Source organism: Coloeus monedula (genome assembly GCF_965178545.1).
Source record: "Coloeus monedula genome assembly, chromosome: 7".
Taxonomy (NCBI): domain Eukaryota; kingdom Metazoa; phylum Chordata; class Aves; order Passeriformes; family Corvidae; genus Coloeus; species Coloeus monedula.
Genome location: NC_138787.1, coordinates 23,318,762 through 23,346,391, shown reverse-complemented (window position 1 = coordinate 23,346,391; position 27,630 = coordinate 23,318,762). Strand labels below are relative to the sequence as shown.

The 27,630-nt window shown below is 37.6% G+C and overlaps 1 protein-coding gene across 1 annotated transcript; it reads right to left on the bottom strand.

Annotated features, from left to right (window-relative positions):
• Window positions 1–311: 311 nt before the first annotated feature.
• On the bottom strand, window positions 312–27,371 carry IFIH1 (interferon induced with helicase C domain 1). The gene is made up of 16 exons (XM_082284582.1): window positions 26,848–27,371; window positions 24,925–25,081; window positions 22,069–22,245; window positions 17,940–18,020; window positions 14,277–14,497; window positions 13,317–13,527; window positions 10,058–10,275; window positions 8,440–8,556; window positions 7,845–7,968; window positions 7,520–7,756; window positions 5,184–5,440; window positions 3,601–3,750; window positions 2,694–2,855; window positions 2,173–2,363; window positions 1,292–1,385; window positions 312–1,193 (listed from the first exon to the last, which is right to left on the bottom strand). The coding sequence occupies exons 1-16, from the start codon at window positions 27,295–27,297 to the stop codon at window positions 1,011–1,013; spliced, it is 3,030 nt and encodes a 1,009-aa protein (XP_082140708.1). The 5' UTR covers window positions 27,298–27,371; the 3' UTR covers window positions 312–1,010.
• Between the last annotated feature and the right edge of the window lie 259 nt (window positions 27,372–27,630).

Sequence of the window (27,630 nt, the reverse complement as noted above, 5' to 3'; positions counted from 1 at the left end):
CATTTATGTACCTGTAACAACTCATTAATAAAGAAATCCAGAGATGATCCAGACGATGAATGATATCTGGATGATTTCCCACGAGCTATTCTAATAATTAATTTATTTACTATTGCAACAACAAACAAACCTTCCTTCCACTCTCCAATATCTTACTTGCAAATGGTGGGGGGGAAAATAAATCTGTCCATGAGATAAATATGGAGAAACATTATGCTATTTTTACAGTCAGAATCCTTTAAATTTCTAAGGTGAAACCATGGTATTGTTAAATACTTCAAGTGGAAGAGAATTAACAGTATCACAGTTGATAAAGGGTAGTTATAGCAATTTATTGAAAAAAATACACACCTCATTATGTAGCCAGTCTAACAATCTCATGAAACTAACAAACAGAGTTATTTTGGCAATGTGCTTCTTAGACATTAAAATAATCAATTTCATGTTAAGGCCTTGATTTTTTGACATGTCTTCTAATGGAAACTTAATTTTAGTCTGTCAAAATGTATGAGCTTACAGCTATGTATAAATAGAGGGAGGAACTCAGTCATAAAAACACTGACATAGCAACAGTAATTCAGAAATAACAGGTTATCTCTTCTTTACATGGCTCCTCTTTTGAGACACTTTCTTCAAAACGGTTATAGCATGAAGAAAATAATGACCATGGCATATCTTAAGATCTCTCTTCAGTGTTCTGGGATTGAGAACAGGTCATCTAACATACTTTTGACAGTGTTGTCACCCTGTAGTGAAAAGAGACAAGAGTTTGTTCCATGAATACACGACTGCAAGGCATTTGCCATCTTTGTCCAGGACTGCAAATCTGAGAGCAGACAGAAGCTGTGTGACTTTGTCCTTCTCCTTTCTTTTTTTGCTTTTTGTCTTCAAGACAGTTTCTTTATGTCCAGGAGCTTTCACAGTGCTTATGATGTAGCACTCTCTATGGGACACAGGAGCTTCTGATCAACAGAGAAGTTGAAAAGGGCTTTTATTTTCATTCTAAGTCCTTAATATTCATCACTTGAAGGACAATGAGCTGCATAATCAAAACCAGGAAACCTGATGGGCAGTTCTCCCCATTTCTTAAAAATTTGCTTTGTTGTTTTCTTGTCTGCAAACACAACCACAAAATTTCTAATCTTTAGGCAAGGCAGGTCAAGACCTCGGTGTACCATCATATTTCCCCAAGCCTGCAAGAAGAAGGAAATTACATTTCAGATAAAATAAGATCATTAGACAGAAATAAATACAGACAAGAAGAATAATATGAAAATAAGGTGTTCCTCACTTGTCCACAGTGTTTACATATAATTTCCCCATTGGTCTGGTAATCAGCATGCTTATCTTGCAGTGTTCTATTTTCTCTTGTATGATAAAGACTTCTGAAAAACAGACAGCACCCATCAGAATCCATTAGTCATTTCATGCTACATACAGACATATACACAGTGATTACGATTACTGAAATCAGACAGGAAACCTAAAATGTCATAAACTCTCTGACTGTTGACACACTGAGGAGTTTGAGGAAATGCAAGATCATACTTCATGCTCCTAAGTAATGATGAAATACACGTGTACTCCATGTCCCTCTTCATTGCATTTCAGAAGCTGCATCCTCCCTCACACATCTTAAAGTAGGAGAAGCAGGTTCTTGTTTTAATAGGAGACAGATCTAGCTTGGCTTTTTCAGATGCCATGGAGCTGTCAAAGAAATAATACCTGAAAATTAAAGGTTTTATTTTTATTCCTTATAGTTCGACCTTACCCCTTAACAGAATCATTTGGTTCTGACTATCTAGACCTGCAGAATATGTGCACATTTTTGCATCATTTACTTTAGGGAGTACTGATTCTGATGGTTACTATTAGCCTGTGCAGAGTAGAATACATACCATACTGCATTGTAAGTGACCTAGCTAATATTACCGCAGAAGCTGCATCCTTTCTTCAAAGTTTTAAACTCAATTCACCTTGAAATCAGGAATAAGAACAAACATTTTGCTCAAGCTCCTTAACTGTAAGCTCCATAGAGCCTAGGACCCAACAATATTGGAATAATCTATTTTTTTCTCACAGGGCCTAGAGGGTTACAGGCCCTGTTAAAGCCTTGATGAAAAGAAAATCTGTTTCTGCCTGAAAGAGATAAAGTAGTTCATAAACACTTACTGGAAATCTTTTCTCACACTGACATGATGCATGTCTTCAATAACTTGTATGTCTTCTCCAGAACATACTGGCTTGTAGCAAGTTTTGCATAAGAATTTTATTAGTGAAGGATTTTTCTTGTATGTCTTGCGCTGATCTCTCTTTGCCTTCATTTGCTTTTCCACTATACTTTGCAACTGGTAACTCTGAATCTAGAAATAGATCAGTAAGAGCACTGTAACATTCTGCTGGAATGACAATAATAGTTTTCTTTCTCAGTTATTTTACTGAGTTCACTGTCAACATGACTTCTAGTCAATTTTCCTGGCTTGTGTGCTTCCCCCTTACCAACAGAAAACCAGACTTTTCTAAAGGACTAGAAAACAGATTATAAAACAAATATTGGCAAAACAATTCAAAGCCATATGCAGTAACTAGTATTATTTTAAGTTTTTCTCCTCTATGTAGATTTCAAGTAAAAGTATTTCATACAATATAAATCAGTTTTCTTTAAAAGGAAAGTGCAGAGTTGCAGTGAATACCTTATTTAAATACTCTTCCTGTGGCATCTTCTGGACACGCTGAATGGCCTTATACATCATTTTCTCACGAAAAATATTAACATCTTCACGTTCAACAGCCCCTGAGCCACTTGAAGCCACAAGAGCATAGGTGCTTTCATCAGCTCGAGCTCGACCACGAGCCTACAATTTGCAAGGAATACAACAATAAACAGCACAATGCTCCCTATTACATCACACAACATTTTTTCCTAGTTTTGTAATGGAAGACATGCACTATTCCCTATGCACTATCCCCAAAGAGCATTTTTTTTTCCATTTATCTCAGATAAAGAATCAGTGAATAACACATACTATTGCTGCAGTATCATCTATGATAACTGTGAAAGCTGCTCAGGAGGTTTGTGATTAGCATGTTTTGCAATGCTGAAACTATATTCTGTCACCAAAATATAAACATGCTTATTAAATATTAAAATATTTAAATATAATAAGTATAAAAATAAATATTTAAATACATAAATATTTCTGTTCACAAGCTAAATGAGAGCATGTATCCAACTGGTATTCTGATACATAATAATCTCTCTTTAGCTGATGATGGCGTGGTGTCCATACACTGGTGGTACAAACACCTCTTTTATCAACTAGTCTGATGACCATATTCTTGTATCTCTTCTATTAAGAGAGTTTACTGTTTGTGTAGAACTTTGAATGGATGACACACCATTACAGAGAGAGGCAAATTTTATATTGCATATGGACTGAGGATGGCAATTGGAAGTGAGCCTTGTTGTAAGAGCATTTTCTCTTTCAGCATTCAAGTATTTCAAAATTAATTCCAAATGTCAGGTATATGATTCACCATTTGCCCATTCCATAAAGAAAAGCACTATTAAAATAAGCTACATATGCAGAAAACTCATACCTGCAGCATAGCAATTTCATTGGTGACGAGGCCATAGCGAATAACAATGTTACACTCTTTGATGTCCAGGCCTTCCTCAGCCACAGTAGTAGCAATTAGTAAATTTACATTTCCACGTCGAAATTTATCAATAACTTCCCTTTGCTCATTCTGTAAATTAAAATCATTATATTAACTTTCAGTATTAGTTTCTGTTACCAGTTTCTTCTAATTAAGTAGTTTCAGGAATTTCAGTCCCATCATTTCTGAGCTGAGTGCCAAACATCAAGTGGCTTTAACAACTGCATTTAAGCATCATGCAAACAAGAAGTTCCTATTGAATATAATAGGTGTTCAGCACCATATTTTGAGGGAGGAGAGTGCAGAAGCCAATCCTTTTAGGGTAACTGAACTTGGAACTTCATAGCCTATGTCACAGGTACTAGAGGATTTGATAATATGTTGTTCCATTGTTTTCAAATGCTTTAAGTACTTATTCATAAGTCTGGATTTCTATCACTTCAGTAATTTCCGATTAAAATATAGACTTCCAACTCTAGTTCTAAAGCACTTAAAATTCCCCATAATAAATGGAGACCATAACTCTGGTGATCTGGGAAGCACCAAAAAGAACAATGATACACTTAAAAAAGAAAGCATCTAAAATCACAGACTTCTGAATCAACTGGGTGTTTGTCACCAGCTTGAGCAAAGGAAACGAAACTTGCTATTTGCTATATTCAGCTTCAAAATGCAGAAGCTATTGTTTGTGCAATGTGGCACACAAATGAAATTCCAAGTTTGATAGAACACAGAACTCAAGCAACTTTTGGAGAGAATTTTTTGAGAGAACTCTTTTTTTGAAACTGAGTGCAGCAGAAGGAAAAGGACTCTGCCCAGCAGCAAAACACATCATTTTTGCTTAAATGCTTTTACGGGGAGTAAAGAGCAGAACAGAAGAGAACGCGAAGTACTTTGTTTTGAAAATGTTTTAATTGCATGTATAAATCACCAGAGAGATGTGGGGTATGAAATCAACATAATGGTGCAAGACGGACACAATTGAGTGATCAATTGTGATATTTTCAGTATGAATTTTGGCAAGTTTTCTTTCAATGGTTATGCGTCAGTGTGAAGCATGCATGTAAATTGGTGTAATTTGATTAAAGCAATGATATTACAAAAAGACAGGCATAATCAACTTTGTAGTTTTATTTTTCAATCCAGCAGCTAAAATATAACGTGAATTACTGTTGTCCTAATAAGTATAAACTCAATTAACGACTGCATTTTTGTTCTTTCCATTTTTGCTTCCCATGCCTTGCTACAACTTGTGTCCCTTTTGACTACACACTACTCTAGGCAATGGATGCTGGCTACTCCTATTGCCATAGAATCCAAAACAAAAAAAAGCTTGTTACTTGTGGAAATAAAATTATTCCAACATTATTATTCACATATCCTGCAGCTTATGAAGGTAAGTTGCTGGCAGGTATGAAACCAGAACTCTGGGCTCTGAACTTCAGTCCATTGGCCCAGTACTGTAACAAGTTGTTTTCCAAAATCATGGACAAGAGGTAATGTTGACATGCATGGTTCTGTACCTGAGTCATGGGCTTCATCTCACTGTTATGACCAGAGCCGATAAGATAATGGGCCTTAATTCCCACTTCTTCAAATTTTGGGTTGTCCTTAATCCACTGGAATAGAGCACAGGCACTTAGACGAGTCTTTGTGAAAATAATTCCTCGAGGTTCCTCAGTCTTTGTGAACTCCTCCATTAGAGTATTTCTCAACTTTATTAGCTTCTCATTTTCATTTTCTGGCTGTCTAGTCAACTCTTTCAGCTGATTCTTTTTTGCTTTAAAAAGAACAGATGTAAATTAAGAAAATGTAACCATGTAAAGTAACAGTTTGAGACAAAATAAACCCCAAAACCAACAAAACAAAGCACAACTTTCTATATAATTCTCTCAGCATAGCTAATTCACATTCAGTTTGAAGAGCTGTGGCATACCAATTATTTTTGAAGTGGGTTTATATTTCATTAAAAACACAGTAATCAATCAAAATTAATTACCATTATCATACACTTTGCCTATATTTCATGGTGAGAATAAGCCAAAGGAAAAAAACTGCCTATACACACAAGAGGTGGTACAGAGTTAAATGCACTGTAATAAAGAGCTAAATCACAGCTTGTAATATTTACAAAACTATTTTAAAATCATGGAAAAACATCTTACAAGTAGAAACAGATTAATATGCACAACCTCAGAGCAAATAATGTTTTTATAAATTTAGATATAAATTGTCCTTGGGACATGACTTAAAGTAGGAATCCTCACTGGAAACATGCAGTACTGTAGACACCAGCATGGGCACATTGTTATTGATACTGCAGTTCCAAGACATTTCAATGTACTCAGTGAAACATCAAATGAATGACTCTCTTCAACTGGCTCTACTGACCCTAATGAGGGAGGATTCCTCATGTTTTTTAATTTTTTAAAAAACTTCTAATATTTAAAAACCTATGCCTTTATCAGATGATTGTGCAAACACAACAAGAACACTTCAAGGCAGGGACTTTGTGTATTACTACACTCTGATGCCCTGACCCTGTGCAGACTACTCCAGCGTGCCTAATCCAAGGCAATCATACTCAATGCACCACAAACTACTACACCACCCAGACAGTGGCTTTATGACTAGTCTTATTCGTATTTTAGAATGTAATCAAACACAGAAACACATACAAAAAGTAGGTAGACATAAACTCCCACAATTTTCCCCCTTAGTTAAACCTACACCAATCGCTCAAGGGGGTTTTATCACCCAAAGATGAATTCTGCTCTAAAAGCTGAAAAATTTTAGATTTTCTTCTATTATTCCTAGCACTTTCAGTGGTAAAATCCTAACAAAATGGAATTTATTTTTCACTGACAGGTTCTTTGAACTTCATTTACCTGCAGAAATAAAAGCGATCATCAACAATACTAATGAAACTAAGTTTAATTTTTAGTTAGTTTAAAATTTTGGTTCTCAGCAACAGCTCAACACTGAAATTCTAAATAAGGGGGAATAGACAGGTATGAAGAGTCATTAAAAAAACATGCTGACATTATCTAACATGTATTTTTAATTTTTTTTACCATTTCCTGAATTCTCAATGATGACAGTCTAAATTTGTAGTTCATTGGATACATGAAGCTGGGCCACACTCTACAGTATAATCTATTTTTGTTTGCACCACCCGAGAGCCATGGGTGATGGGAGCAAACTTGTCTACCTCTTTCTCATTGCAAAGGCAGTAAAGGGAAAAAAACAAGCAAAAAACCTTTGTGTGTCAAGGACTGAACGAATCCTAGTTCCAATGTGAATGATCTGAAAAAAAGGCAACTAAATTTGGTTTTTGGCAGTTTGATCTTTTGTTTAATTCACTAACTAAATATTCTTTACCTGAAACTAGGTAAAGCACTCTCCTTTCTTAGTATATAGACAAACAAACTTTGGCAGAAAGGGCTGGGTAAGAACTCATAATTTCATTACTTTTGTATTCCATTTGCTCAACCTTTTGCCCCCCAAGAGTGTCTACTGAAATATATATGAAATATATATATAATACAGATATTATGTATCTGTTAAGAGTGTCCTCAGGGAGACTTCACTGGATAAAAGCAAAGAACAGCTTGTACTTATTGGCAGCAAAAAAAACTGCCTTTAGACTGGAGCTGAAGAACCTCTATTACATGTTATGACATAATCCCACTATGATACTGTTTAATGCATTCAGAACTATATGAACTGGGATATTAAGGTACTGTGATAATAAACACAGCAATCTCTAGGATATAATAACTAATGGGCCCATGCAAACCATGTTAGTGCATAATTATGGATTTCAAGTATTAAATATTACAATGTATTTCAAACTCACCATGAAATAAACCTATTAGAAATTCATCTGTTTCATCCTGTTTTGATACTGCTGGTTCATCATCATCATCATCATCATCACTCCTTACTGTCTTCTTACTTTTCTCCTCTTTATAAAAGTTATTTAGGTGATTGTAGGCATCCACCATTCGGATGGTGTCATTTATCTGGAGAGCATCATTGTATTTCTTCAAGTGTTCTGCACAGACACGTTCCCTGCGTTTTTCTTCTTTTGCAGCTAGAAGTGAACAAAAATAGAAAAACATGTCTGTGTATAGAACGACCCAAAGAAATCCAAAGCTGGGGTATATTTGCTATGCATTTACCTCTTCTCTCTTCTCTGATCACCCACTGTTCATATGTCTGAGTTCCAAACTCAGATTTTGGATGCAACTGGCAATAATTTTGTATTTCTGTCATTATCTCAGTAATTCTCTCTTTAAATGGATCCTAGAAATAAATTGATTAGGCAAAGTAAGTAAGCATCTTCTGGCAACAAAAACATTGGCTAGTACCATACTGAGCCATTTTTTAAAAATTAAACCTTAAATTAAAAACCAAGTAAGGCTGTTAAGTATGTTTAGTCTTATGGAAATATACAGTTCAGAATATTACAAAAATTATACTGTGAAGTAACATTTTTTTTAGCAGTATATGATATCATCACTTCAATACAAATATTTCAGCTTTAGAAGGTCTTTTGACCAAACACCTCAAAATATAACTGACATAAGTAAAAATTTAATTCTATTTTACTTTAGTGATACTTTTTGAAACAGAGAAAACAACAATATTCAAATTAGCACTCTGGATCATCAAAAGTCTACAGAAAAAGAGCATTAGGCAAAAGTTCTTGATACCGTACAACACACTTTTAAAGGGCAATATAACTTTAATACTGATCTGTTTGAAAAAACATACCTTTTTTTTGTCATCTGCAATCACAGTCTTCTTAGACGGTTCCTTTACCTGATTCTTCAGCTGGGAGACATGCTCTTCAACAGTCATAATTCTACATGCATCAAGATTGGCACAGATCTGGGAGAAAACAAAATGTTACTTCTTTTAATATTGAATGAGTTATTCCACATGAAAACTGAATTAATGCAACAGAACTTCTTATTTAGATACTGAGGTTTATATAACTTGATTTTCTTCCCACAAAATCTGGATAAAAGCAGTATCAGCATAAGAAAGGCCAAGTCTTGAACAGCATTTGAGATAAGCTGCACAAGTTGCTTTTTAGCCGGAAGAGATCCTTGCATACAGGAAAAAAAATGGCAGATCAGGATGCAAATCAAGTATTTTGAAAAGGAAAATACAGCATCAGTACTTTGGAAGAGTAGATTTTGGAGAACAAAATAAATAAAGTGATGGTGAAAGAGAAAAAGAAAATAAACATTAGCAATAATTATAAAAGTAAGAGCTATTATGAAAGTGGAAAAAAATTTGAGATAATCTTTCCTGGAACAGGAAGACATAGAATTTCTGTGCTAAGTACACAACTGAACTGGACTTTTCTGCTTTTGACCTCTTTGAAGGAGAAAATACGTGCATGTCATTAAGTAATAAGGGAAAACATAACATTATTCTGAGCAGAGGAAACAGTAAAGGATGTCTGCCAGGTGATCTTTTTAATGTCTTCAGTGGTAGCTGTCTATTTGAGCTTGCACATTCAGATTACATTTCTTCAGATACAAACCCCAGCATCCTATCATTAGGATTTCAGAGCTGATGAAAAGGAATTTTCTGCTTTTTCCACTGCCAGCAAGTTTTTGTGTCAAAATTCCTTGCAATTCTGTCTACTTCAAAACAGCATAAAACCTTCTTGCAGGCCCACTTATTCAGCATCACATTCTGTTCTTGTGTAATTTACTAGTCACGAGTTTTCACTGCAGTACTGGGCTAAATTCTACTTTTCTATTACTAATGCAAAACCATTTAATTTCAAGTAAAATATAGTTTCTTTAAGTATAGAATTTAACAGATTACCTCTAATCAGATGTTCATGCAACCTCAATGAGTAACTCTGACTGAAAAAACAAAACACATTTATATGCTACCTGAATCTCACAAGTGGTTTCTGCTTTGTTTAAGTATTCAACATTGTTTCTCATTTTCTTGGACTCACAAAAATGCTCAGCTTAGTCACTCTAGAAATAGAAATATAAAATATGTCGTGTCTCTAGGAATACTAATTAGTAAATTACAAGCCATCAATGGAACAATAAGACTTTTAATAACCATAAAACCATACCACATTGTGGATTTTTTGCCTCTGATCTTGAGAGTTTTTTTCAAGTGAGGCAATCTTTTAACGTCCCTTTTCAGTAACCCTACTTTCCTGTAAAGTAACCTTTATTTGTACATGGATTACCATTATTTTTAGAGGGTCAATTTAATGGCTATGAGCTAAACTCCCATGTACACAAAAAAAAAAAAAAATCAGATTGTCTCTTTGGAGCCTAACACTGACTAAAAGTTTTCCTTGAACAAGACAATATCCCTTTGATGGTTTGCAAGTGTTAGGGCTATTTACTTTCAGAATATGTTCTTCAGCTTTTGAGTAGGATGTTGCACCTCCTACACCAGGTGAGGCTGTCAGTCCCAGAATTTGAGGCTGTGGGATCTGTGCTTTGTTTTCTTTTGCCAGCTTTTTGTTCTTCATCTTCTCTTTTAAGTAACGTCGCATTATATTGTTGTAGACACCTTCCTTTTGAGTGTGATGGCACTCATCGATAATGATGAGGGAAAAATCTGGAAAAAAAAAAAAAAAAGACTCCTAAAGTGAAGAATTTTATTTCAAATGCATAACTTGTGTGACTAAATCTTGTAACGGGTAAGGATGGTGTTGAAAAGAACCCATCAGTTTGTTTGAGAACTAATGTACTAGGAAATTGAAGTGCTGGAGGAAGGCATGGAGGGAAGCTGAATATATTTAATGGACTTTGGAACCTTTGCTACAGTCCTGATGTGCCAAGTAGTTTTACATTTCATGTAATGGAAAACAAGACTTTCTATTTTTGCAAAAGCAATCTGATGATATAAAGTATTTCAGAGAAATATTTGCATATCTTACCAGTGGTAAGAATATATCATAGTTGAACTCAATACTATCTTTTATATCCATAACTGTGTCTGACAAACTACACATTGTTTGCCTTTTAGAAGATAAATAACATGTTAGAAGCCTGTCAAACATTCTTGAAAGGCTTGTTGTGGTCAAAATATGCTTCCATTTTGTAGCAACACAGAGATTTCCTCCCTACTAGTGTCCAAATAAAAGATTTATATTACTTTATGGATGTGTTATTGGAAAGAACAAACAGATTAGTGGGAGCACTGCCACTCCTCTCTCTTTTGTAGTGGAGGAAACTGATGAAGATTCAGACAGGTATTACATGCTTTTTGGTCACAGTGTATTTACATACAAGCAATATACAATAAGGAAAAATAATTTTTTTTTTTGTTTCAAATTTCTCAAAAAATATAGAAAAGATATCTTTAATCTATCTGCATATGCAGCTGGTGACATATGTTTCAAGGTTCTGAGCTGGAAGATTCATGAACATTTTTCTGTTTCTCTAACAACAAAACTGGTTCATAGAGCTCCCACTCCTTCTGTAGCTGGCCAGTAACTCCCTAATTTGACACTGTTTCCAACAATTTGAAGGAAGTTTGTGGACGACTGTAAAGAAGATCACTGAAATGATCAGGGTTAAACTTTTATATGTGGGTTTTTTTTATGTGGACAATTTCCATGGTCTTGTTTACACATTGATGTGTAAACATATTGATGTGCTCAAACTGTTGCACCACTACAAGTCACTTTTAAATAACTGGCAGCAGAAGCTGGAAATTAACAGAGAGCTAAATCAGTCTCAGCTGGTATTGAAGAATCTAAAGAAAGATGGAGACTAAACAAGGGAAGTTATATTTAAAGGCTACACCAAAAACTTCTGCTAGGAAAACAAGCCAGTGCTCCATGTCGCTGGGGAAAGCTGATTGCCTTCACAGCAGTTCAGGAAGCCAGTTTGGACAGGAGTGATGGAGTTTCAAATCTAAATTCTGATTTATTTCTAAGATTTCTAGATATTGCAAGATTTCAGAAGCAGTGCTGGCAGTTTCTCAGTTATTCTGCCAACATGAACTTACTCCCTTTGATTTTGACCATCATCTCCATCATGCATATTCCTATAACTACTTGTGAAGAAACTAACCTACCAGAAGACGTGTTTCTTCTACTAAGGAAGTGATAGACAGCTTCTAGAAAGTCCATACAGTGACTTCAGCCCTTGGTAAAGAGGGTAAACATTTGGAAAAATGCAATTAAGAGAGTCCCCTCCATTTCCCTGAGGCTGGAAGTCCATATTACGTGTAACACAGACCTCTGTGGAAACTGATGAAAAAAGTATGCACAGAAATCTGGAAAGAACTTGTAACTAATTAGGATGATTCATATAGGCTGCGAGTTAACCAAGTCACAGCCATAGAAATGGAGCTGGCTGTGTTCATGCTTGCTTGGCTTTGGCCCAGCTGAACTAAGTAGCACAGGTGTAACAGCACAGAAAAAGAATGAGGTGCAGGGCCACCTGAGTTCTGGAAAAAATGGAGCTCCTTATGAACGAACTTCACAAAGTGTGAAACCCATTCAACCCACTTCATTACACAATCTGGTTGGGACTCAGCCCAATTCTAAACAGGCCAGCAGTTCCAGTAGAAATGTTCAGATGCCTCCATACAGCATTCCAAAATGACTCAGATGTAGGAAAGTTTATTAACTTTGATGCAGTGGAAAGGAAGTAAGTGTAAGGAAATTGCTGGTACTCTGCCTAGGTTAATAACAAGGCATTCTGAAGGAGGGGATGCAATTCTGTGGTACCCAAGCTGCTCTGCAGGACTTAGTTTGGATCAAGCAGTATTCCAGTCAGCACTGAGCACTGACAGACACAGACCAACTCCTCAGGTTTCTCTGCTGTCTCTGTAACACCCAGACCAGAACTTCTTTTATCTCAGGGCAATTATTTTGGATATCACAGCTCTCCCCTATACCCGGCCACATCTAAAAAGGAGATGATTGCAGGCAAACAGAGGGAGGAGTTAACATCTCCCAGAGGAAGGTTGCTGCAGCCCAGGCCCTGGAGCTGACATCATGGGCTGTTCTATTTGTACATCGCTGGCAGATAATACCATTTCCTTTCTGATGTCCCAGAGATACCTGCCACTTTAGCATTCTGGGAAAACAATCTTGCCTTATTTATCTTTTGTTTCCTTCAACTTCCTTCATCTTTTGTAGGAAACCATTATATCTGCTGGGCTCAGAGAGACACAGTTTTAAGCAATCATATCACTGTACATTAGCAAAACTACAAAATTTTAAAGAATTTAACTTTTACAACAGATTGGCTTCTATCTTGTGTTCCATTGTATTTTTCAAACTACCATGTGTATTTGAATTTTGATAGTTTTTTCTCATCCTGTATAAGGCTTCTACGTGATATAACTCAATGCTCTACCAAACTTGGAAAGTGGAACGGGTACGACTGCATTTGCACAAAGTTGTGCTTAAGCTAGATAAAATAGAAAGCATAACAAATATTTAGTACAAATAAACTATAGAGTCTAATTTTGGCTTGCATGCCTATTAATTAAGATCTGATTTTGACTACAGCTTGCATTTATAAAACGAGTAAATTGAAAAAAACCCTACAGAATGTGGCACATTTTTACTCTGTAATTTTCCAGAATAGAGACATACTTTTGTTCTCACTGGAAAAACGTCATAATTAAAAACTTGCCTGATAAGTGGACACCTTCTTCATCTTCCTTGGATGCATTTAACAGTGAATTTTCAAGGATCTGTGCTGTACTGATGATGACATCATTTCTTCTGACAACTTCAGGAAATGAGATTTTCAGCTGAGAATCACCACTTAAACCAATAACCTGATACCAACGCTTCAGGAATGGACTGAACTCTGTTTGTAAATGCTGTTCTACCAATGGCACCTGAACAAAAGTTTCCAAAGAATTTAAAACATATTAAACACAGGATTAAAAATACATGCCTCTGCCACAAATGTTGTTAGGTGAACAAAAGAAAATCAAGCAGCAAACATCCCCAAACCAATTTCTCCCCTCCAACTTCTCCTGTGAAACCTTTTTGTCCCAAGAACTTTGGCTTAACTGGCCTTTGAAAGAATGAAAAAACCATGCATTCTTCGGCTCTTTAACTGAGCTTATAACATGCTTTCACATTTATTCTTGTAAGAGGATATGGATATTGTTTACAATTTCAATAAAATTCTTAAATGCATTTCTGTATTTTCATATTAAAATATAAGATTAATTTATATGTGCTAAATTTAACTGCAAAAATTACAGCAATTATCAGAAAATCTGACAAAACATTCCTTAACTACTGTGAGACTCATTAGGTGGCCTTCATTAACAAACTGAAACACAGAATGTGAAAAATATTTGTATTTTTAAAAATTCATTACAATATGAAATTGTACTTTTTCCAATAATGTGGTTATTAGCACATCTAAATTTTCACTTGCACTGGGGTACACTAAAATAATTTGTGCTTGCACCATGCTGATGGTGCAATAGAGATGACTGTCTAGATCTGTATGTCTTTAAACACAGTACACCTGGAGAAGCAGGGAATTGTGTTTACATTCATTTTACAATGCCTGTATTAACAATGCATGATGTCTGAAAAATATTATTCTTAAAAAAATGGACCAACTTACCTTATTAACAAGTACTATGACTTTTCCAGGCTCTGATGCTCTTCTCTTCTTATCCAAGTGATCTTTGGTAATGTAAACAGCCACTCTGGTTTTACCACTGCCCGTAGGGAGACATATTATAATATTCTCCCCATTCAGTGCTGGCTTTGCAACTTCCATCTGGTAATCTCTCAGGGTCAGATCTGGCTCAGGTGAGGCTCTCCTCTCCCCTTCATCTTCATCTAAGGGTACAAAGAAATATAAATATCAAATAGGAGGCATAGAACATATATCAGACGAGCAAAAAAATGTCAAAGGGAGAAATATTAATTTACTACTAGAAGCATCTTGTGAATAAATGTGAATAAATAGAAACAGCATACTAGCATAGACAGTGTTGGTCTGTGGACCTGTGCAACTCTGGATCAGAACTACTTCCACCCAGTCACCACTCAGGGCAGGTGGAATAAGCCACAGTATGGCTTCACCCATCTATGTTGAAATGCCTACTATTAGGTATGAATTCAAATGATGCAGTTCAGTGGCATTGGGATCAACAAAGGTTCTGTTTGCAGCTGCAGTATTTATAATCTAGCCAAGCTTCTGTGATGTTCTCCTTCATCAATACTGAAATTTATTTGGTTACAAGGGAGCTGCCTTTTTAAATACTTCCAAGAGAATGAAAAATGGAGCCACAGAAAGAAAAAAAAGATATGGAACACTTAAAAACGGTCAAGGGAGTTATAAAGTATAAAGACCAGACAGATAAGAAAATTCAATTGCCCATACAAGATGGAGCTAACTGCAGAATGTATCACACCTATTCATGGTAGATTACGTTGCTTCTTAGCCTGACTCACACATAATGCAATTGAGTGTTCATTAAAAAGCCACAGACATTTGCCACCTAAGGCCAAAGCCTTCCATCTCTTATTGAAAATGCAATGGCAGAGTTTAGATCTACAGCTCACAGAAAAAACAAACAATGTTATAAATGTAAAAGTGAAAAAAAAAAAAGCTGTTGAATTATTTTGAGCAGTAAGAAAAGCATATCAAGTCCCTTGAGTTTACATGTATTTAGGGAGTCAGAACTTACATATATCTTAATATCAGAAGGATTTATTTCAATTGAGTTTTCATGGGGTTTCTTTTTCCTACAAATAAGTTTAGATCACTCTTCAAGTCTTAACTGTCCTCAGTGAAGGAAAGGCACAAATTCGTTCTACTAGACTAAAAACGAGGGGAGAAAAACCCTGGTTTTGTTTCCTGATGATATCATTCAATGAAGAATCATGAGGATTTTATTATCTCTGATACATTACACACAAAGTATATTTTTCTAGTATTCCTGATTCCATTAAATAAAATTAAACTAACAAAAAGTAATGAAGCTTGATAAAACACTGCTGATGGAAACATCTGAATGCCATTCTTAAGTGTTTTTTGCTTGTTTTGCCTTTTAGTGAGTGCAGTGCTACCTGGACACAGGGACATTTGCACCAGAGAGTACTTGCTGTTACTTATCTGACTTCTACTTCTCTCTTTTGAGGAAGAATGTTGTTTGCTTTCTGGTTGGCTAAATTCAATAGCTCAATCATATTGAAACTAGCACTTTATCACCCATCTGTTTGGTTAGATTTCAGATCCTTAACATCCTCAATTAACAGTCCAGGCCTGAAATATATTTAACTTAGCTCTCTCCTAGCTTCTTCAGCCCTTGTTTAGATAAAGGCTAATACAGGAATCTTTTCACAGATTAAAGAATTAAATAATTAAAGATTTTTTGTCATGCACACTATAACATTGGGGAAGTTGTCTGCCTTCATACAAGGCCCACATGAATTGCTGCTCTGGGCTAAAAGAAACATGATAATTATTCTATTGTCCTAACTACACAATTTTTTAAAATGTGAAATGAGCTTGGCACATAAAAATGCAGCTGAATCCATACGATTCTTTGCATTAAAATCCAAATCATATTAGTGTCTAATGACACCATCCAAACATCTTTGTTAATACAACAGCCTTACTGCAAAATTTCAAATTATAAAATCCATAAATAGTGCATCTGCATCTTCTTAGCATGTTTTTCTCATTATTGCTTTCAATGAGTTTACTAGACATGATGAAAAAGCATGAATGTTTTCAAAAACTTTTAAACTAGTTTTTTAAACCCACATGTAAACAGAACATACAGCAAGTAAACACTGGAAAAAAATCTGTTCTCCATTCTTCACAAAACTGCAGTGATTTTTTTTTTTCTGGATTACTGGATGCAGCAAATGCCCAATTTACTTAATGAGAGATACTTCAGGAATCTTAAAGGATCAGGCCATACATACGTATGTGCTGCCAAATATCAGGAGCCTGGCTCAGCCTGACCAAACTGATACAGTGTGCCTGCCTGTCCACAGAACAGAGAAGCTCCCATGCCCAGACATTTCATGTGACAGAGTGAATCAAAAAATACAATGTGACTTATGAGTGTCCTCAGTTGATGCAGAGGTGCAAAGCATATTCTTTGGAGTTAGCAACACACAGACTGGAATCTTAGCTGAAGTGTAAATTGCTTAGCTTAGCTAGATTGCTGTAGTGTAGCAATTTATTCTGAGCTATCCTGAATTTTCTGTGTACCTACAAAATACATGCATTTTGATATTTTAAAAGCTTGAAACTATTTTAAAAGTATCTATTGTAAACACTTTGCAGGCATATGATATATAATATTTACAGTGACTTTACTGATGTAATACTAGGTTTATTAGGCCCAGCTGTCTTGAAAGGCGCTTGGATTTTTTCTAGCCCTTGTCCAAGACACAGTCCCAGCACAACTTTTATAAAGGCTAGATTCCAAAAACTACTTCTTGAACTCTGTATAGGCTGATTACCATGGTGGACAGCTCCCAACTTGTTTTGCCTGAGGTTTGGAAAAAAAAAAAAAGACAAAAATATATTGGGGTGTCTTGTACAAGAGCAGTGTTTAGTTTGGCTCAGACTATATACATAGCAAGATAATACCTGTTTGCTAAGTATTACGTAAACACAGTCCAGTATCTAGTTTAAAACTGTATTTAGAACATGCACATGTGTTTTAATGTGAGATTCACAAAGGTTTTCAGATAGCAACTGCCATTGCTTAGGTTGCTTTTACAAATAAGGCTATTAAAGTACTTGGGGTCCAAAGGGGACCTTCACTATTGCTCTGCAGGTACCCAGGAGATACTTCTGCTAACCTTTTGTTGCTTCTAAAACATTCCTATTCCCTCTCACCCTATGTGAGGGCCAGGCACAATCTAACTTCTCTCTGAGAGCAAAAGAAACACGTCTGTGTGGCAGCACTATGAGGATCTGTCCAGGTGACTGCACTGGATGACATCTAGTCCCTTCAGCCTATGTGATTTTATCATTCTGCCTCACTGACCAGTTTGTACGATGATGATGTCTAGAGACCTGTTCAGATGATCTCAGTAAATTGACTGTTTTGGGGCTAGGACTTGGGTCCAGACCCTTAAAAATGGCATCTTTTTTCCAACAAAATAAGAGTAAGTCTGGCATCTAAATACAGTGAACTAGAGTTTACAGTGAAAGAAAACCCTCCATTGAGTTTTGTTCTAGCCCACACACAGAGTACTTCCCCTAGAGCTTACTTTGCAGTTACTAAATAATAACAGAAGGGAAATGTACCTGAATCACTGGTTGTGCAGCTCTGTCCCAGGTTTTCATTCAAGTTACTGACACTTCCATCTCCTATGGAGACATCTGACTCTAAATGAAAAACACATAGAAATGTACCATAATGTATTTGCTGCACAAATATTAATAGCAAATGCATATTGTTTGATCTCCCCCTAAGTTGTCAAAGTAGGTTAGATGAATGTCAGGCAGGGATGGCTGAGATCTAATTTTCTCTATTTTTGGTAAAGATAAAAATATGAACAACATAGTTCATTTTCTTATGGAAGAAAAGACGGAGTGGAAGATTAATATCCAAAGCATAGCAGAGGCACTGTGGGTCATGATTCATTACTTGAAAGCAGGGGTTCCAGACATGATCACCTGCCTAATCCCCTTTAGTCTTATTTTACTGTATCTTTTCAGAAAGGTGAAAAGCCAAAAAAAAGCTGCTGGCCAACCGAACATTCTCTTTTACTCCCTGTAAGCCACGAGAGCTACATCTGTAGTAAAAAACAAAGCCCGAACTGCGAATTTTTTTTTTTTAAAGTTCCTTCGTGTAACATCAGAAGAGCAAACCAAGTAAATAAATACAAGCAGTGATGAGTTACTGAACAATGCGGAGCAAAAGCGGCGATCCCGACCCCGCGAGAGGCCGGGCGCGGCCGCAGCCGCTCGGCGGCTCCGCTGCGGAGATCCTCGTGTTCCGCTCGCCCTCTGCTGGGCCATCCATGCCGTACACGCGCTTATCTTCTCGGGTCGCCAGTACAACTCATAAAGCTCGATTTTCCAAAACTCAGTCCTTTTGGTATCTAAAGGGATGCCCAGTTCTTCCGGGAAAATCTGCTGCAAACAGCATCATCCTGAGCTATCAGCTTACCGACAGCGCTCTGCAACGGAGCCCACCGTGTGCTTATGGAATCAGTCAGAGTAATAGTGTTGACCAATGTTCTGTTTAACTAGCTAGTGAACTTGTGTTTCTATCAAGTTCTTTCCAGTGAATATGCTATTATGGTCCATATCCGCATTTTTCCTAACTTACTGTCCCCAACAAATTATTCATAAAGCAAAGTAGTTTCTGTGAATGAGAATTTAGCACTGAATGGAAGTTACAGTGTCTTTCGAAAGGAAAGCCTGAAATACACAGTATAAAGTCTTGGTGAGGTGGAAATTAAACCTAGTCTGCATTCAGTGAAGTTATGTAGCTATCTTAGCTACCACTAGGAGTCAGGTATTAGTTTTTCTAACGTAACTATGGAAACTGATGCAAACATCTGTCTTGCTGTCTTACAGTTGTCATCATTTATTCCATACAGACATCAGAATCTGATCCCACTACTAATCACCATCATCTGTAGAAATTGTTATGATAGACAAGGACATTAAAGCCTTTAAGCACCTAAATTAAGCCTATTCTCCTAGAAATGAATGCAATCAACAGAAAAGCACAAAAAAGAAGAAAACCTCACCAGTTCCAAGCCATGTTCAAAGACCTGTGACAAACTATTAAGTAGCATTAGTGGGAACTCCCAGCTATGAAGATGACACTGCTATCTCCTGTTTTCACTTTCTAGGAATCCACAGATGATAGGAAAGAGAGGACAAAATTAAAATTCTGTTTATCTATTCCATATGGACTCCGATCTAAAATGACCTTCTGAAAGACATGAGAATATGAATCCATGAAGAGTTTTGTACACAATTATCTAAATTACAATGTTCAGCATGCATTATACAACAATCTCTCAACAGAAAACATCAGTAGTGAAGTGAAATGCAAAATACTCATCTTCCAAATTAAGGTGAATAGAAAAATGTTCTCCTTTTTCAGCTGTGGCAACTTTCTTCAATTATTTTAACACAAAGTAAATTTTTAAAAACCCAAACCAGTAAGCATTTCCAACATAATGAAGATAAAAGAGTTAATATTCTAACAGCTATTTTTACCACTTTTGCTAATCTTCCCTGTTTGCACATTGTAATGCAGAATATTTCACAGGAAGATCTTCAGTCACTTTGCACTGACTACTAAATAAGTATAAAAACAATGGAATGCAATGAAAGGCAAGCCTTGAAAAAGAGAGCTGTTATTATTTAAATTGTTGTTTATACAGGTAACTGCAGCAACTTAATCCATGTGTTGACCTTGCAAACTTACTTGCTTTTGTGTTATTTTGTGTGTATGAAGTTTCTTACCTGCATTTTTTGCATGTTCAGTTTTTCTCTAGTTATCTCTTAGGCTAAATGATCTATTTCTACTTTGTTTTCAAGACCTTACTGCTCTCATACCTTCTGATTGTCTCAGTTTCATCTACTTAAATAAAAGGGATAGAGGAGGCTTCAGATACAATGCAAACTGCAGTAATTTCAAGAGACTTGAAAAAGCTTCTTTCTTCTTGAAATATGTCCTTCTCAAGACAAAGGAATGGTGGGAGTGTACTGCAAAACTGACAACACTTGACAGTATCAAATTACAAACTAGGTGGGCTCCCAGCTCATGTGGAAGTCGAATCTGGGTTCCATTTGTATTTTAATCTGCCTGGTCTAAAAATAAAGTCTTATGAAATCATGAGAAAGGATGGAAATAGGGAATGGAAAAAGACCTGAGTGCAGTTAAATCTGAGTGTACAAGTGCACCAATATCAAAGCTTATTGCACGTCAGGATAGCTGAATGTGAGCCAGTTCCTCTGCAGAGATCTCCAAGCAGCATTGCCTCCTGGCAGCCCTTGTTATCCTGCATCTACACTGCTGCTTTGGTTCATCTCAGAAGTGCATTTTTACAGTAAATCTGTCAATTCTCCCCACTTACACTACTTTGATTCACATCACAGAGCTGATTTAGATCAGAATAAATGAACTGTCAGCTGAAACTGAATGAGATTTGTTCCAGCTAGTTGCAGGCACACAGCATGAGACTGAAGTCAATCTGAACCAAACTGATGGAATCCATCTACTCTGCACCCCCTCAGCCATTTCACTGCACAGATCTGCTCAACTGCCCAAACTGCTCATACCCATCATCTATGAATTTCAGTTCTGTGCTGAGACCGCAGTTTTTTTAGCAACAATTAGCTTGTGGCACTCTAGTTAATAACTAGGAGATCTAATTATCCGCAACCCTCAACCTGACAAGACGCAAGCAGAAGATCAGGCTGACAGCACTGAAAACCTACCCTTAGTGAGGCCCAATAAGAGCCTTAGCTTTGCCCAGAAAGGATTCCAACTAACAATGAGGATAACTCAGTCTGATCCATTTTAAATTATCATTAAATATTTGGCACCTCTTCTTTATACTGCCAAATTACGTTCCAACCCAAGAAAACCAAGCTGATATTTTTGCTGTAGTTAGTAATTCACTATTTGCTACAAAGCATTGTGATATCCTATTAATACCATGCTAAATGAGAAATAGGCTACTACTGTTGCACATTGAAAGGCTGCAATTTTTCAAAGCCATTTAAAAAAAGTAATTATTCATATTCAATATAAAGAGAACCCACCAGTATAATTCCAGGCAGGATTTACCTTAGCTGTAACTTTTTTTCGAGTTCCATCTGAACCTGGAACACATATGGCTCCTGAATCATGCAGTGTATGTTTGTATCACTGGTTCACAGCTGTGTTTAGGTGGTGTTGCTGGTCATTGCTGTTGCTCTTACTCAACTCCCAAGGCATGTTTTTAAGAGTGGATCTATATGAACAACAGGCCACAACAACTCCTAAACATTTTTACTAAAAATGTACTTCTGAGTATGTATGTGACGTGAGAAAGGTTGTTTGATACTCTGTAAATACCTTAAAATAAACAGAAAAGTTACTTGTTGGACAGCACTAAAGGACTTTTCAAAACAGAAAATGCTTTCCAATATAGAATTTCCAGCCTTCTAGAAAGAAGTTAATACAGTTGCAGTTTTAGTGGTACAAAAACATTCCTCTTGTCTTAAACTTTGTCAACACTGTACAGAGTTGTCAATGTTAACCTAATGTTGTCATTGGATAGTATAAGCCTACCATGGATGGGTCTGAAATAAAATATTAATCTAACAATATGAATATTTTTATCAACAATATTAAATATATTCGAAAACAACTCATTTATTCACACAGGTACCAGATCAAAATAGCAGTTAGTGGACAAACCTGACACCACAGAATTCTTTTCTATGGATGTTTCCAATACACTGTTCTCACTGCTGAAACTATCATCCACATTTTCTTCCTGTTTCAAATTATCTGCTCTGAGGTATCCTGGTTGGCTTGTAACTTCTGCTTCTTCGTTTGTACTCTTCTCCATCCCATTTTGTTTATTTTCTGCTCCTAGAAAATATAGAAAAATTCTAAGGCAATTCAATAAAAGATTTCATTTCTTTTAGTGTGGAGCACAGAAAACACAGAACTAACCTCTATTCATCACATACATAACAATATAACATATGGTCTTGGTCTTGACTCAAATGTTATAGTTTGCAATTTTGACCTTTGTATAACTATTTATTAAGAATTCACTAATTTACAATTAGAAACTAAATTTAGAGAGATTAATAGATTCATTTTATGAAGCTCTCAATTTTTGTGTGTAGGTGTTTCCTAATAACAATGTATTTTACTTTAACAAATCACAGGGGGTCAAGTTGCAGTGATAAAATGTAGCACCAATGTTCTTCCCCAGGTCGCAATGAACCTGTTCTCAGTGTTTCCTCTCTATGCCCTTATGTCAGGGGATGCTCCTGCAACCCCACACTTTAGGTATCTACACATATACAGCACCATGTACATGGAAAATTACTTATCCTCTGCTAAAAGCAACACCATTTACGCTTCATGTAGCAGTCTGAACAGGTTGGTTTGGGGCCTGCATTGCCCAAGATTACAGAGAAACTGTGGGATAAATGCATTCATTCAGTAGTTCATCAAACAACTGAATTAAACTTCAGTTTTACCCTGTATGGTCTGCACTATACTGAAAATTCAGAAATACAAAATTTGAAAAGAACTGAAAATAAAAATGTGAAAAGAATATTAATAATCTGCATATTTGTGAAATATTTATTACTTTGTTTACCTTACTGATAGCAAAGTAGTGAAAACAAGAATTTAAATCTCACAAAGCTGCAACACAGAATGAAAATTAGGATCACAGTAGCTACTGAGCTATTTCCAGCATCTGAGTTTCACTCAGAATTGTTGTAAAGTATTTGAACCTTGATAATGTGCCCCAGCAAAACCATTTTTACCAGAGCCCTCAGAGTGGGATCAGGCTGGAATTACCCTCACCGGCTTCACCTAGCCTTTCCACCTTCAGCTGCAGCACATCAGCCCCAGGAGGGTTTTTAAGCTCCAGCCTGAAGGTTCCAGGAGAGAAGTGGGATAGGTTTATATCTGCTCCCTGCTCTTTGCTGTCTTGTTGTTTGGATTTCCTGGGCTATCTTGGCTGCTGATCACTGGATGGGTTTTGTTGCTGTCATCATCTCGATGCTGCTTGCCTGGATCAGGAGCTCCACCTGCTAGAGCCCTCAGGAATTCATCAAGGACTGAAAGGTAAGCTGTGCTAAATTGGAAAAGAATTGGGAAAGAAGAAGCTGAAAAACTAAATACCAAGATAGCAAGGAGTAGATAAAAAGGACTGTACTGCACTAGATTAAAACCAATCATATTATCAGAAAAGTGTGTGCAGAGCTCATGGACAAAATAGAGAGACCAATCAAGCAATGTGTGGTCTCATGCACAGCAGTTGCAAAATGTATATGTACTGTGTTATGGATAAGTTGTAAAATGCATAAGTAGAGTAGTATGTAAAAGTACTGTGTTATGTAGAAGTTGTAAAAGGTGTAAGATGTACAAGTAGTGATATGTGGAAGTTATAAGTTATAAAATGTACAAGTAACTGAACTGTATAAGTTATGTATAAGTAGGTAGAATGTACAAGTAAGCAAAGTGTATAAGTAGGGTATTATGTCAGAGTTGTGAGATGTGTGAGTGGAGTGTATTTTAAACAATAACATGCTTCTGTGTAATCATGTTGATTCATTCATCAGAAGGCATGAGTTCCCACACAATGAATGGTCTTCTGAGGCTCTGACTTGGTTGGTCTTGTCCTGCAGACTACAACACTCAGCCATCTTTGAACTGCACCCTCAAATATCACAACTGCTTGTCTGTGTCTGGCAGAACACCAGATGATTCCTGTCCAAAGCTGGAAGACACACCTTCACGTCCCTCTTACCTCAATCTTAATGCATTGACCCACATGCAGCAACTGAAAGTACAGAGAAAGTTCTGGTGAGCTCAGCAAGTGAGCAGGCTGAAGCTGCTAAATGGGAAATCTGTCAAAATAATTTAGTCTCAAAAATTTTATAAAACATATGGGGAGTAAAAACAAGGGATAAATTACTTGAGGGCTGCTTCCTTTTTTATATTTAAGAATACAGGAGAGCACTGGAATAACTTTACAGTACTATAAGTATTATACAGGAATGAAAAGGAGTAGCTGCTTTAATAGTTCATTATTTTTAGTAAATTTTATAATGTTTTGAGACTTATGAATGTCTTAAAGTATGCAAAGTACTTTAAAATGCCAACAATATTTGTAAACCAATCTTTAAAGGAAACACTTGTATTGAAGAAGAAATCCAGGTAAAGTCTGGATTTTTTTGTTCAAATTAATCTTCAGAATATTTTTTATGAATGATTATAAAAAGCACACTGAAAACCAATGGGTTTTAAAAGGTAAGGATTCAGTTAAATTGTAACTAAATGCATACTGTTGTAGTTCTCATATTGTTTAATAAGGACTTTTAGTATTTAAAAATCTATCGATTAAGCTGTTACATAACTTGATTTTGAAATCCCTGGACAACCAAAAGCATTAGTCCCGGTATCACTGTAAAACAATATGGTGGGAGTCCTGCATTGTTTCTCAAATAACAGTACAAAAAAAAAAAATAAAAAGAGATATTAACAATCCACACATCAGTACCAGTGAAATAAGATGATTACCTCCTGTATTTCCGCTTAAATCATCTGCAAGGTCTTCATGTTGAGTTTCACGGAGAGCAATCAAAAAAGAAGAGAACCAATCTTTCTTCTGCACTATTCTGCTCAGTAGCTCCCTCGCGCCATCTCTGTTCCCACGATTGTCAGCAACTGTCTGGATCTGGTAAAAATAAAAAACCAGAAACAACCCTCACACAGACTTCAGAAATGGTTTGAGGAAGTTAGTACGAATAGTATACGTGCAAAAGCATTTCCCTGTCATCATAAAGACATACTGAAAAATAAAAATATAAAATTGGCTTGCTACTCATCAGAAGAGACTTACCGCAGCTTTGTCCAACCTCATGTTCATCCCATATTGTTTTGGGTAAGATATATAAAACCTATGAAATCTGAAATTTAATTGGAGAGACTGGTAGTACTAGACAAGGGTTACAATAGTAACCACTACATGATAATTATTAATATTATGGAATAATAATTGGTGTTCAGACTGGTTTAGGGAATAGGCAACCATGATTAAGGAGAAATTATATCACACAGTTTACCAAAGCTCAGACTTATTCTGTAACATGACCTCACACATAAACTGGAACATTTCCCTTCTTAAACTCTGGCTTCATCATCTCAACTCCCACTTAAAAACACCATAGCTAAGCCTCTAGTAAGGGGCATTGCCCTCAAAGAAGCTATGGGACAGTGTCCCAAGGCTGTCACAAGCAGAACTTGACATGTGATCACATGAGGAACAAACAACAATCCCAAGAGCAAAGCAGCCTAAGACAGGTGTTCAGTCTTCAAGGGCACTTTCTTTCAAGGCTCGAGAATCACTAACCCTGACATGCAAGGAAAGGGGCAGGCATAGAGCAGTGGGAACACCTAACTGAGATTTGTGACTAAAAGGAAGTGCATGGAAAGTGGGAGACATTAGGAAAGCCTTAACTCCATTGGAGTTTAAACTGGCAGGACTGTGAAGGGTAGTGAATGCTTTGATGGAAATACCAGCAGCAAAAAGGTGACTTAGGGGGAACATGAGGACCCATTCCCAGGAAACAGAGCCAGTAACTTCTGGAAAGGCCTCTGCATCTGCCTGTTGTGTCACCATGCTTGCCTCCCCACTCATTAGGGTGTGGCTGATCATTGCTGCTACCTGACAGTCACAAGACAAAATTACGTGTGTTACAGTCATTTAACTGAGATGGAGAATAAAACTCCCTCAAAAGTGGATGCAAAGGCTCAGAGCGCACATGTGATGTAGTTCCACCCTTAGTTTACCAGTTTTCCCCCTATTGCTATGTTTTAATTTGTTCTAGCACTGTTTCAGGACATCCATTTTTTTTGAGTTTCAAGTAAGTTTCACATTGCAGGCAAGTCATCCTTAGCCAAGTGGAATAAACACTGGGAAATACTTTCATCAAGAGTCAACACTTCTTTGTTCCTATCCAACTGGTATTTCTCTCACCTCACTGTCTAGTGTGATAGTCCTTACTGAACCTATAGCAAAAAAGAAGACAGAAAATCCTGCTTTATTTTAACTGAAGTATTCTTTAGGACTTTACAGACCATCACTACTTCCTGGCATGGTTCAAGGGCCAGAAGGCAATGATCTTCTGAGCCTAAGGTCTGTGTCAAAATAGTAAGTAACAGTAAAGTCTGACATATTTTTTCCACTTAGCCACTGTCTTGGTCCAACCCTCTGATACTGGCACTTTTCTTTGCCAGGCTCTTAGCTGGCATCCCACCTGCTGCCCCACTGTCAAGGGTCTTCATCGGCGTACCCGGCTTACCCATTATCTCCTTCCCCAAGTCTGGGAACTCTCCTTTCATTTCTGCATTTACTACGCCCTTTGTAGGTGTGGCTTCCTACCTGCTCCACAGCCACTGGGGCTGGCCAGTGTCTGTGGCACTACCTACGCCCATACTCACCCGATCCATGTCCTCGTCCTGGAAGATGCCCATTTCCAGGCACTTCTCGGCCACCTGCACGGTCCGCATCCTGTCCACCAGCGTGCCGTGGAGCAGCTGCACCAGGTGCACGCAGAGGTCGTGCTCGGCCTCCTCTGCCGGCGAGGGCAGCTGGCTCAGGCTGGGGTTGGCGTAGCAGGCGGCCAGGCTGCAGCCGCCGTGCTCCAGCGCCTGCAGGAACTCGCGGATCCAGCCGCAGCCGCGGGGCCCCCGCTCCACGGCCCGCAGCAGCTCCTCCGCCCCCGCCGCCTGCCCCCGCTGCAGGGCGGCCGCACGCACCCTCTCCCTGTCCTCCGCGCTCAGCGAGGGGAGCCGGTCCAGCACGGGCTGCACCTGGATGCACTGTTTCAGCCGCGGTCTGAAGCAGGAGATCATGTACAGGAACAGCTCGTCCCGGGTGCTGTCTGCCATGGCCGCTCCCGCGGGCCGCTGGTGGTGGCTCCGCCTGGGCCCTGGCGAGCAGCGCGGCCCCGGCCCCGCTCGGCCCAGCGGCGGCGCCGCTTTCGGTTTCGCTCGGGAGGGCGGTGCCTGAGGGCCCGGCTCGCTGGGCCCGGGCGGCGGCACCGCGCCCGGCACCGCTCAGCGCCACTCCTCAGCGTGGAATACGAAACCTTTGACAGTAACGAAACCTTTTACAGTAACCGTGGGTTGAAAAACCCAGTCATAAACGCAAACAAGTCTTTCACTTTCCAGCTCAAAAGATTCTCGGGCTACTCACAGCATATCTGTGTTTTGGGCACTGGC

What these genes read in the sequence shown, in the direction of transcription:
- IFIH1 (XM_082284582.1), bottom strand. Translation starts at nt 27,297, where the DNA reads ATGGCAGACAGCACCCGGGACGAGCTGTTCCTGTACATGATCTCCTGC. An exon ending in AGGACGAGGACATGGATCGG is followed by an intron (nt 25,082 to 26,847) that starts GTGAGTATGGGC and finishes TATTTTTACCAG; the next exon opens with ATCCAGACAGTTGCTGACAA. An exon ending in GATCAGAGAAGAGAGAAGAG is followed by an intron (nt 7,757 to 7,844) that starts GTAAATGCATAG and finishes GTTCACTTCTAG; the next exon opens with CTGCAAAAGAAGAAAAACGC.